Here is a 12,179-nt window from a genome sequence, read left to right on the forward strand (position 1 = left end):
CACTCATGTTTCCTTGTGTTTCCCCGCCCCTCCTGTCCTCTCTCCACGTTCTGTTCTGTGCTCGTACCTTGCACAGCAGGACCGAACACATTCTGCGCCACCCCCTCCCTCCAACACTCTCTCGGCCCCTTTGAAAAATTACCCAGAGGTCTGCCGGTAAAAACTTTTTAGCTATCCAGTGTCAGACAGAGAGCTTTTCCTCTACAGTTTGCCTTCCCATTAATGATAATGCTGTTCAAACAAAACTGTCTTGTTTAATGCACAGTGGCTCTGCTCGCCTGGCAGATAAGGAAAAACATTAAGACGCCCTGGAAGCCCTGAAACGCACTTTGTCTTGTTGAAAAAAAGGGATTTCTTCCCTTTAAACAACCTGAGGGACGATTAGTAGGCCAAAAGTGTTTGACAAACTGTTAAAATAGGAGATCAAATACATTTCTAAAATACTTTAATCAGGTTATCTTTGGAAGAAAAATCAATGCTGACAAGAGAACCGTGTTTCAGTAAGATGGCATGTTATTGTCCTTTACTAAGCCCCCTCCCCTCATCTCTCTGTGTGTTTGCAGACTCGCAGCAGTCAGGAAGTCCCAGTAACAATGAGCAAGGCAAGAACCCTCTTCCAGGTATGTACAGTACCAGCCCTCCTCCCTCCTGTCATCGCTCTATTGTTCCTGGCAGCTCACGCTATGCACATCGTACCTTACCTTCTTTAAATTGTGTTTATCTACAGGCAAAATAGCAAAGCCCTTACTTAACAAAAACAACTCAAACAAACTGTACTGTACTGCCTTAGGTGTATTTTCCATACCATGTGATCTAATGTCAATCGTAGAAAAATGGCAATTTTAAAAAGCACAGAACCAGCTCAGTCTGATTTTAATAAGTTAATTAATCCGCAAATAATGGCCCATCAGATCAGAAGAAAAAAAATGACACACACTATAAGGGATTTTTTTACTTCTGGCTGAGGACGTAGCTTAACTTCAAATGGAGCGAGGAGAAATAACTCGGATGATTACATTTGAAGCGTCATCATCCTGGAGGCCAAGACACTAAAGAGTGAAAAGTTTACAGCAGATTGCACCTTTGGCTGGTTGCTGAGTGTGTCATGTTGAAGCCGCTGCCAAGAATACTCTCTCACAGCGCCGCTGTTGTTCCCTGGACTGACCTGTGCACTGTCGTCACAATATTGGAATGAAAAGAGTTTGAGAAGTATAATTAGTTGTCTACCTCCAGAGCAGGTTCTGCCAATGCAGGTGCCAAGGGAAACATGTTAGCGAGCCAATGACTCAGGGCTTGGTGGGCCCTCAGCAGCGGCACAGCTCCCCGCAAAACCCGTTGGCTCACTGGAGGCATGAGGCTTTGTAGGTGCCAATCGAGCCGCCCGCCTATCTCTCTGGCACGGCCTCACTGACTTTGACACCGCATCAAAGCAGAGCCGGAGTAATTTGGGAGTCAATAACTTGTCTGGCTGTTTGACTTGACTTGTAGCCTCTGATAAGTGTTGGTCATATAAGATATGCTTCAAAAAAATATACATTACCATGTCATTTGTTCAGGGTAAGAATATTTTTCAAAAACAGGAGGAAAAAAGCTGGGACAAAAAACACTTTAATTTGTTTCCAAAGAGGCTTCCAAAGTTTACATTGGATTACATTACAGAGTAAATAAGCTTTAATGTAAATACTGCTGCGAACGGCTCTTTAAGGTGGGTATTTGTTGATGTGATAGTGTATCTAAATCCACTGACAGTTATTAAGTTTTGCTTGTGTATTTGATTAAATACGCGGCGCCTGCAGCTCGGTGCGGCCTCCCTCACTGGTTTCCTCTCAGCAGCAGTTTGAGTCGACACGTCTCCCCCCTCCTCACACACACACCTGTCCTGTCACTCTGTACTGTACTGCTGCACACCACACTGTTAGTGTCAACTGAAAAACAAGCACAGTAACTACATGTTTATTCCATAAAACACATTAAAGTCCACACATCTCATCTCAGAATAGTTTTGTTACTACAGAAAGAAAGCATGAAAAATACTGCATCATTTTCTTTTTACCAGTATGACTGAGTCCCTGTGTGTCATTAACTGTGTATTTGTCCGTGACTAATTTACGACCTGATATACCTCTTGCTTTTTTTGCAATTATCTTTATGATATAAAATGTTAAATATATTTCTATAGACATAGATACCTTCTTTTTTCCATTTTTGACTACTTAAGGTAATGCTTTACGGAGTAACAAGGACAAATGCCAATGTTTTATAAGCTTCATCGAGGAATAATCATCGTGGTTGTGAAAAGTGTGTGTAAATAAATATCAAGCTGACGGCTTCAGAAAAAGAAAGTTGACATATATATTGATCACTTTGTTGGAGGTAAAATCGTCAACTCTTAACTTTGTGGTATTTCAGTTGTTTAATGATTGCATCATTTGTGTCTCTCTGTCTACAGTCTACTTGGAGGACAGCTTCATCAAATCAGGAGTCTTCAGTGTTGCAGAGCTGGTGCGAGTGTCCAGAAGTAAGTGCACACACGGTATATTATTAACTGTATCCAAGTATGTCCCCCGCGCTCACAGGTGTTTTCAGGTATTCTGTTCCTTATCACTGATCCCACCTCTGCTCACACTGAAAAGCTGGGCGGTGCTACGAGTGAATCGCATGAGGAGAACAAAGTCAATGTACTGACAAGAATGTAGAGGGTGTTAGTTTCCCTGCCCTAACAGGTGCAAGCCAGATCATATGAGTCAGGGAGACGTCAATCAAACGCAGTCTGTACACGCCCACAGAGGTCTAATCAGGTCACAGAGAAACGTTTAATCTTTCCTTTTAATCAAATGCAGACTGTAGGTGGTTTTTATTTTTACAGAATGTGTAGCTTTTCTACGAATCCAAACCTGTGCTTATTTACTGAATTGCTCTGCCGTACCACTGCAGTGTGGTAAATCCAGTTTGTCCAGTCTGTTGACTGCACCGCCGTCGGTGCGAGCCTGCGTGCATCTGTACTGACACGTCCACAGATGCACAGCCGTTGATGGTTGTTCTCGCAGCAGTCCTCTCCTCTCCAAGGGCCCCCGAGGTGGCGTTTTCCTATGCGTTTTAGCTCAGGAACATGCCTGAGGTGTACAAAGTCTCCAGTCACCCCCAACAACCTGTGATTATGAGCAGCATACCTGTCTGTGTGTTAAAGTCTATTCCAGTCCCATAGTGTGAGTCCTGTTTACTGCAGAAACTCTTGAGGTGCAGTTCAACTAAATGTCAGCCTCCACCACAGACTATTACTATGGTATCTGCTGTCATTAAAAGCATTATAACTAATGAAGATCTTGATATTTCGAATAATATTCAGACTTACAAAATATTACAATTGCTGTTTTCAAATTATGACATCCATCTGATTTTTTTTTTGCTGTTTGGAAATCATGACAGTGTTTTTCTGGAGCATATTCCTGCTTCTCATTAATGACAGAATGCATACATGTATATACAATCTCTGTTTAATATTTATGACAATGGCAATCCTTACTATTTTGAACACCACATTATTAGTCAAGAAAATACATGAATAGCTAAAGAAAATATTTGAAGTGAAGAACAAAATCATCCAAATCCTCAACTATCCTGTCAATTACCCTCAAACATCCAATAAATAAAATAAAGACTACATATTACCTGTACACAGGGTATTTTCATGTGAAATCCTCATTGTAGTCAATTGGCGATTCACGTGTTTATGGCTGTGGAACAACACTCGGTATCTAAGGCTGACCTTGGTTTGTGTCTACCTGCCATATCAAAGTGTCTCTGCTGCTGCAGAGTGGACCAGGTCGTGCTAACGCGCTCATACATCATGCTCTGAAAGGCGGAACCTGCTCCTTTTCCATGCTCAGAGACTGAATACCCTTTAAAGCCCCTGTTTTTGTTTAGTGTTTAATTCGCCCCCTGACCAGATGGCCGCCGCGCTGCCGTGTCTGCTCTCATGTGACCAAAGCCCCTGTTTTCACTGAAGCCGACTGAAGTGGAGCTGGAATTTTAAAAAGGTCGACGGACACACAGGAATTGTCACTCACTCAGCCGGTCACTCCCTGGGAAGATATCTAACCAGCCGCTCGTCCGTCAGCGTGCTCCTCTCCGGACTCTCCGAGCTCCGAGACGTTCTTTGAAGTCCATCAAAGGCACTCCGCGGTTCAAGGCTGACTCGCAGTCCAGCATTTCGACGAGGACATTCATTAATGCAACAGGAGCCTCCAGTGCACGATATTTAGTCAGTGTGGACAAGCGCAGGCAAATTAATCTGTTGATGTGAATGTGTGGAGACAGTAGTGATGAAGCATTGTGTGGCAGATTATTTGCACCATCATTTGCTGCTAGAAAACCAAAGCAGGCCAGCCAAGTGCCAAACGCCGAGCCAAAAAGCGAGAAGCCTGCACACACAGAGATGTTCGGGGGTATCCTCTCCTCCGCCGCGAATAAAAAAACAATGATGGTGTGTTCAGCGCTGGCCGGATGAATTCCTCCACAGACAGCTCAGTGTGGTGGCAGCGGGTGGGGGCCTTTGCCAGGGCCGCAGTGGGCTGCCAGGGCGGAGGCTGGCGGAGGGATCGTGCCAGTGGTGAACCTCAGACCACAACAGACGGCGCCACACACTCCATCCTCTCATCGACTCCAAACCACGCAAGCGCTCAAGCTGCAGGCCACACAGACACACAGGGAGAGGGGATGGGTGGTGAACTCCTTTTGTTCTGTAAACACGGGCCCAGCCTCCTTTGAAACAATATCCCTCACCTTGACCGCAGTGAGAAAAACAACACTTTCACCACTGTAAATCACTCCGCAGGGAAACCGCTGAGTTTCAGATCGGAGCAAAAAGAGGATAATAAAATACCGATGATTTGATTTTCACAGCTAGCTCATGCAACCTTGGATTAGGGCTGCACCTTATGAACATTTCATTATTTTCTAGACTAATCAGTTACTTGTTTTGTCTTTAAAAATGTCGGAAAATTGTGATAAATGTGAATCAGTGTTTCCCAAAACCCAAGAAAACGTCCTTCAATGTCTTGTTTTGCTCACAAACATATTCAATTTACTGACATAGAGGTGTAAAGAAAGTGCAAATATTCCAATTTAAGAAACTAGACTAGAGTGAAAGAGTTTAAACTTTTTTTTAAATGCTAAAAATGTTATGACATAAGTTTGTAATGAATCTAATAGCTTATAACCAGGTGATTAATCTTACCACTTTTGGTACGGTTGATGCTTCAGAAATTATGTTAATAAGTAGCAAATGGCCTTTTATAAAATGTTGATCAGTGTGTCTTCTATAAATAAGACTTGACTCTTCATTTTTTTTACGTGTATTTATTTTGTAATGCTAAAGGACCTAATTCTGAGAAACATATTATCATATTTCTACTAAACACAACATTATAAATGATTCTTTGTGGAGACACTCACAGATCATGTATTAAATCAACAATCTGTCAATCTGATTGGTGTGAAAAACAGGCCTTGAAGGCGCAATGACAGAAGCTAACTTTGTCGTGAAATGTCCCTCCTGCTCGGGGACACGGTGACTTGTTAATCAGAGAGCTCAGCAGAAACGCTCGTGATGGTCAGACAGTTAAATGTGAATCGGGAGAACTTAATTTGATACATCGCCTCTAAACACAGCGCGTCAATAACAGTCAGTCAAGCCACTGTGCAATTAATTGTGCGTCTCTAGATGCAAAGTAAAGACAACACTGCTGACACCGAAGTCCTTCTCCGCAGTAATTACAGACTAACTGTCCCTCTTTGTCTCCTCCGTCCTCTGCAGTGCCCATCATCCACGGCGCTGCAGTGAACTTCTCTATGACTGACATGCCCAGCCAGCCCTACTACCACGACCTGAACTCCAGTGTGGGGCTGCACCGCTCCCTGTCCTCCCCGCCCGGCAGGTCAGTGCAAGTCAAAGCAGCAAAGCTTTTTGGAAGTTAGGGGGAAAACAGTGAAAGTGTTTATTACACTTTGTTGGGGAATGCAAATCTGTTTCTGATTTATTTTCCTTATCATTTTATTCCATATCACTCATTATACACAAGCAGTAAAGTATTCTGTTGGGCAGCTGTGGCTCAGGGGTTACACGGTCGTCCACTAATCTGATGGTCGATTGTTTTATTCCTATTTCCTGCAGTCTAATGCCAGCATTTCTTTTAAAGCTATCTTCAAATTTCTCCTATTATGTACTACCCTAAACAGATGCCCCCTTGAATTGTAGCCTCTGACTATTAATGAATGTATATGAATGGGATAATGTTTATTTGTTTATGTAAAAGTGCATTGAAGGGTCACAAAGACTGGTGTAGCTTTATAAATGCTTGACTAATTACCATTTTATTCTACGACCAACACGTCTTTGGACACACTCAACATATCAACTCCTCTCCAGTCAGTGAGTGAATATAAGAAAAATGTTCAAACGATGACAAAGCTAACATTTTGTCAACCAAAAGCTCGTCATTACTGACATAATCCATCCTAAAGCTGGGCTGAAAATCCCTCAATCTGGTAACATTTCTCGGGTATAAAAATGTCCCCCAGATCCAGTTATTTCCAGCGTGTGGTATCAACAAATCAGATGAAGAATGTCCCCCCATTACTTTATTTGTCCAGCAATTATTACAACAGCAAAAGTAAGAGAGAATAGACTTACATATTTAAAAAACAACAAAGTACGCAGACGTTATTAATAATGAAAAACATAAAGTAAAAACAAATAGCAGATAAGAACACCATGGTAAAAAAAGTAGCAGTATATTCTTTTGTATATATATATATTGCACAAAGTTTTATATTTAGACACATAGATGAGTATTCCCTTAGGTACAAAGACAATAAGCAGCACTTTCATCAGTCATGGTTTGTTTCTGTTATAATGTATGATGTATTTTAGACGCCATCTTGAAAGTCTTGATACCAAAAAAGGACGGTCAATGCTCAAATATCTACTCTTCCTCCTCCCACAGCAAAAGGCCCAAAACGGTGAACATGGATGAGAACATGGACACGAGCCCGACGGGACCCGACTTCTACTCGTCACCCAGCTCGCCAGCCAGCAGTCGGGCCAACTGGCACGATAGAGACGGAGGTGAACTTTTTGAGCTCATTTATTTACTAAAGGGAGATTTGACAGGCTGAATCACATTCATACAGTAACACAAACACTCAGAGCGCTTGTGCACAGCAGCATGTTGACAGATATTAATGAGGGATAGGAACGCATTATCTGCTTCACCATCAACACATGCAAATGGATTTGATCAAAGCAAACGACGCGCTTTGTCTTTTAACGGCAGCTGAACTCTCTTTAGCAGGCAGCCTTGTCATGAGCTACTGTACATCAATGCCGCCACCCCTTCCTCTGCGGATGAACTGCATCTGGTTTGTGTGCCCATGAACTCGCTCAACTCTCTTAAAATACATACCATGACAGAGATAGCCCCAGGCATCAGCACTCGTATAAATGTTTAAACCCATTTGAACCGCTGTCAGAATATAAATCTGTATTCTGTCGCACCTGTCGCTCACACAAAGGAAACATTGGATCCCACAACACTCACGGTCCGTCCCGAGAACACACTGTTCCAGCTGAAATGCAACACGGTGTCTGAGAGTAACTCTGGTTATTTTTAGTACTGATTCACTTTACAGAACAAGTTTTACTATCATACAGTGGCAGAATACAGTAGTGAAATCATGAGTGAAAATATAAATACTCAAGTAAACATTTTACTTAGATAGCATTATTTAATTTTACCTCCACGTATTTCACAGCTTTATTTACTTTTAACTTTCAGATTTATAGCTATAGTATATTAATAAACATTAACATGTAATTATGAGTTAAAATATCAACCAGCCGTATATTATGTTATGTGCTTAAACTCTCCCAGTTATAGACACATAAATGCATTAATAATCATAACCCAGTCATTAATATACATAATTCTGAAATGGACTACCTAGTAAAAAAATCACTTTCACTTTTTGTACTTTAATATTGCTACTTTTGCTTAAGTAAAAGTATTTTCTTTGAAAAAAAACCTTAAACACCATGCACTTTTATAGAGAGATCCCTGCTCATAACCCCGATGAAGAGCTCTTCAGGGCTAACATGTCAGGTGACGTCTCATCAGGAAGTCATGATACACATCTTGGCTGAACTTGAGAGAAATTCCCCCTTCAGGGAAGTTTTGACGCCAACTGTAAGGACTAGTAATAAGGGAATTACAAAATAAAGCTCATCTAATGAGCTCACACATGGGGCTTACTGGATTTGAAAAAGGTAGAGATGCAGAGAAACCAAGCCGTCCTGCATATGAGAGAGAAATCCTCCCGGGACGGCTCGTATGTCTCATTACGTCGTCTCCTGGTGCGGAGCAGAGCCCGTCACCCTTTTAATTAAGGCCTCACTGTCCCGTGTTTCCGGATCATTCCCACTCTCTGCTGACTTCTCTCCACTCTCTGCTAACCACACTCAATTTCGCCAATGTAAGAATTAGACAAAGGGAAATAAAATGTCCCACCACATTTCTGTCGGATCCAAGTAGGAAGGCTGAGAGAGGAAAATGCCAGCTGATTCACATATCGCTGGGTTGGAACCACAGCCCATTGTGGGTACGTGAAAATGCAGCACAAGGCCTGTGTGTATCGCTTTGCGTAAACTTAGATGCTCTGGGGCGACGAGAAAGGGAAACCAGTGGGTAGGAAACTCTCCAAAGACAGCCATTATTATGTCAGGAGAGAATAAATGAGAATATTAAACCCATATGAGGCCTCCTGCAAGCGCCAAGTGGTCACTTCTCTCGCATGGTGATCGTTCAGCAGGAGGGAATAGTTTCTGTTGTGGATTTTTAGGTACACCTATTTAAGATGGAAGGAATCGTCGAAAAGTTAAACACTTTTTATTTAAAGTGTTTAATTTGTGGTTATTAATCGTCCGATTTAATTTCCTGAGGCAGAGGAGTCCCGGAAGGATTTAATTAGCACAACACAGGAAAAAAGCTGAATACTTCCACCGCAGAAAATAGTTCCTTTTTATACACGGAAACCTTAAGCATATCAATCTTTGGGAGGTATTTATCCCTCTGACACAAAAATGAAAGCACTTAAGCCTGTATCCTCTTCCAACCTCAGAGTGGGAACTCCCCCTGAATTCCTGCCACCTTTGTCGGGAGATGAGCGACTCTTCCCGTCACTCGGGTGGTTCCTTCCCCGTTTTCAGGAGGAGTGAGCGCGGTGAACACAATGCCCCAGAAATAGGGTTTATTTTACTTCTTTTGGGGAGGAAAAAGATGGATGATTTGAAAGCTATACACCTCAGGAATCTGTGACAGAGCAGAAAAGCTCTTGATGAATGTTTCGTAGAAAAAGCAGCATCTATTTGTTATCACGTTCTCCTCAGACGCCGTGTCTCACCACGGAAAATTGAAAACCGCACATCTGTGACAGCAGCATATTGCTCATGAAAGTGAGGAGCAGCAATAATAAGCAACATTTAAAGAGTTTTTGCGCATGCTTTCAGTCTATAGAGCTAAACAAATATCATGAATTCGGGATTATTCATGGGGAATCTCAGAAGCTTGTCGGGAACCGTGTAAGGCCGAGGCGAGCAGATGTTTCAGTGTAATGTTCTGTACGAGATTACGTTAGGGTCTTGAAATGTCTAAATCCTATTTGAGCAACCGGCTGCTTTACTGAGCATCAGATCTCTGGATTTAATTGTCTGCTCAGACGTGACAAAAGCCCAGTTTCCACAGGACTCGTATTTCTTGGGGATGTCCGGTGAAGGATTCTCGAGATAATGACTGATTTTGTAGAGTTTGTCATTTGAAAAAATACAATGGTTATACTTAACCTAACATATATTCACTTTTTGACACGTAACTCCTTTCACTCTTGAGAAATATAAGTATAAGTAGAGGGACATTTTGTGATTAATTACCAGCAACACACAAAAAAGGTTGTCTGTGCACCACAAAAGTAATTTTATATTTTTAAATGTGGGACACAACACAGAAGTTTCTCTCATCTTGTCCTTTGCAAACATGCTCCCGAAATGATCAAACACCTTGAATTTGAATAATAAATAAGCCATGTTCAGATTTTCCGACCTTGAGCGTGCATTCATGTGTGTGTGTGTCCTTGTGTGTGTGTGTTTCCCACCAGCAGACATGTCCTCTCCCACCATGAAGAAGCCAGAGAAGCCGCTGTTCAGCCCCACCTCCCCGCAGGACTCCTCGCCACGACTCAGCACTTTCCCTCAGCCTCATCACCCCGGCCTTACAGGTGTAGGACACAGTGGTGAGTTCCTGCTGACTCTGAAAAAACTGAAAATGTTGACTTTAATTAAATGTATTATGTAAACACATTTCACAGAACTGTCTTAGGTTAGTTGAAAGCAATGATATTAAGTTGAACCTAATATTTAAACTGAATATTAATGGTTTCAACCAACCTAATACAGTTATGTGAAGTCTCTTGACATAATACATTTAATTACAGTTTTTTCAGTTTACCCACAGGCTGAATCTGGACCTCTATTTGACTTTATTCCTCAAGCGCTGTGGATATAATCCATGTTCATTGACCCTCTCAGATCAATGCTTTGTCTTAGCTCCATCTCACAAACTTCCTCTCTTGCAGTTATATCGACGAGGAGCCCCCCTCCACACTCGCCCCTGCAGTTCTCGGCCTCGGCGATCCTGCCCCCGGCGCCATCGCCCTACTTCTCGCACACCACCATCCGCTACCCGCCCCACCTCAACCCCGCCGATCCCCTGAAGAGCTACGTGCCGTCATACGACCCGTCCAGCCCGCAGAGCAGCCAGGTCAGCCGTTTTCCTTTCTTTTCTTTTTTTGTTGTTGTTGTATGTTAAGCAAGTGTGTAGTCCAGAAGTCTTTGGCAAGCGTTTCCTGGCCTCGAGTCGTCCTTTGTTATCTCGTTGGGCTCGGTTCCCATCTGACCCGAGAGAAATTTCAGCCTGCATGTGTCATTATTTCATTACTGCCTCATTGCAAGTACAGACACATCTTCCTGTTATTCTTGTTTGTGTTTTATCTGAAACGTGCTCCTGTTCATTCATTATGTCATTAGACTGAGGTGTTTAAAAAAACTGTTTTGTCTCAGGGCAGCATAACAAAATAATTTATAAACCCCAAATTAAACATTTTAATCCCTTAAGCTGACCACAATTTGATCATATTTGTCCATTTATTGAGCGCTTGGCTGCATGTGGGGAAATAATATTGGTCAGAAACCTATAATTACAATACCCATCATAACTAATTAGAATAATTCAGAGTAAATTAAATCATAGTTAAATTAAACCACTTTTCATTTTGCAGGCAACCCCAAAGTGACCTTTGCAAAGCACTTCATGTGACAGAGGAGCATTTATATATATTCTGCCTGATAGAACGCTCAGGAAAAATGTTACAGTACGCTCGATGTCTCCATAAAAAAAAGTCAACCAAACTATTGCGTTCTCACGTGACATACAAATCTGTATCTGGACATTATAGTAAATCAAATAGCTTAGGGCCTTTTATAAATTCTCTCACAAACACTGGTCGCTGTGTGCTGGAGAGAGAGCAGGCGTCTCTGTAGATGAGAGAGCCGTGTGATATTTATGTGAGTTTTATATCCCCGCTGTTCTCACTGTAAACAAAGGCCTCGTAGACGGCTCCATCTCCAGAGCAGGGAGCGGGTTACAGGGCTGGGGGGGGTGGGGGGTGGGCTGTTACTCGAGAGAAAAACCGCGGGGAATGATAAAGGTTGTAAATATTTGCCGTTGCCGGGGCCCGGCTCTTGTGCAGAATTAACTGGCCCTCTGCTGGGGTGCTGGAGGGGAGGCGGAGGGGGAGGGGGGGATAGTGAGGTGGGTTTCAGTAGGGAAGACCAGTTGGGGTAGGAGGGAGGGAGGGAGGGGGGAGGCTCAGCAAATAACACAGCGTTTATAATCCCATGGATGAGTGCCAGGATGTTTTTATGCTTGCTTTAACGCAGATTATATTACACTCTAATTAAACATTCTATTCACATCCAAAGGAACCCTGTGGACACAATTCTCCTGCAGAAAGGCCTGTTTGAGTTTTGAACCCAGGGCGGCCCTGAAATGAACGCCCCAGACAGTCTCCAG

The 12,179-nt window shown here is 42.6% G+C and overlaps 1 protein-coding gene across 8 annotated transcripts in view; it reads left to right on the forward strand.

Moving 5' to 3' along the window:
- The window catches only part of LOC134875843 (nuclear factor 1 B-type-like), a 64,684-nt gene that overhangs the window by 36,596 nt on the left and 15,909 nt on the right, over positions 1-12,179 (forward strand). For 3 of the 8 annotated variants that reach the window (XM_063900523.1, XM_063900521.1, XM_063900528.1), the window contains exons 3-8: positions 564-620; positions 2,450-2,518; positions 5,816-5,936; positions 7,005-7,126; positions 10,207-10,341; positions 10,684-10,868. In XM_063900523.1, coding sequence (XP_063756593.1) covers positions 564-620; positions 2,450-2,518; positions 5,816-5,936; positions 7,005-7,126; positions 10,207-10,341; positions 10,684-10,868 — 689 coding nt within the window. The remainder of the gene's footprint in view (positions 1-563; positions 621-2,449; positions 2,519-5,815; positions 5,937-7,004; positions 7,127-10,206; positions 10,342-10,683; positions 10,869-12,179) is intronic. The other 5 variants (XM_063900524.1, XM_063900522.1, XM_063900529.1 and 2 more) reach the window with 3 other exon arrangements.

Source organism: Eleginops maclovinus, chromosome 14 (genome assembly GCF_036324505.1).
Source record: "Eleginops maclovinus isolate JMC-PN-2008 ecotype Puerto Natales chromosome 14, JC_Emac_rtc_rv5, whole genome shotgun sequence".
In the NCBI taxonomy this organism is placed as follows: domain Eukaryota; kingdom Metazoa; phylum Chordata; class Actinopteri; order Perciformes; family Eleginopidae; genus Eleginops; species Eleginops maclovinus.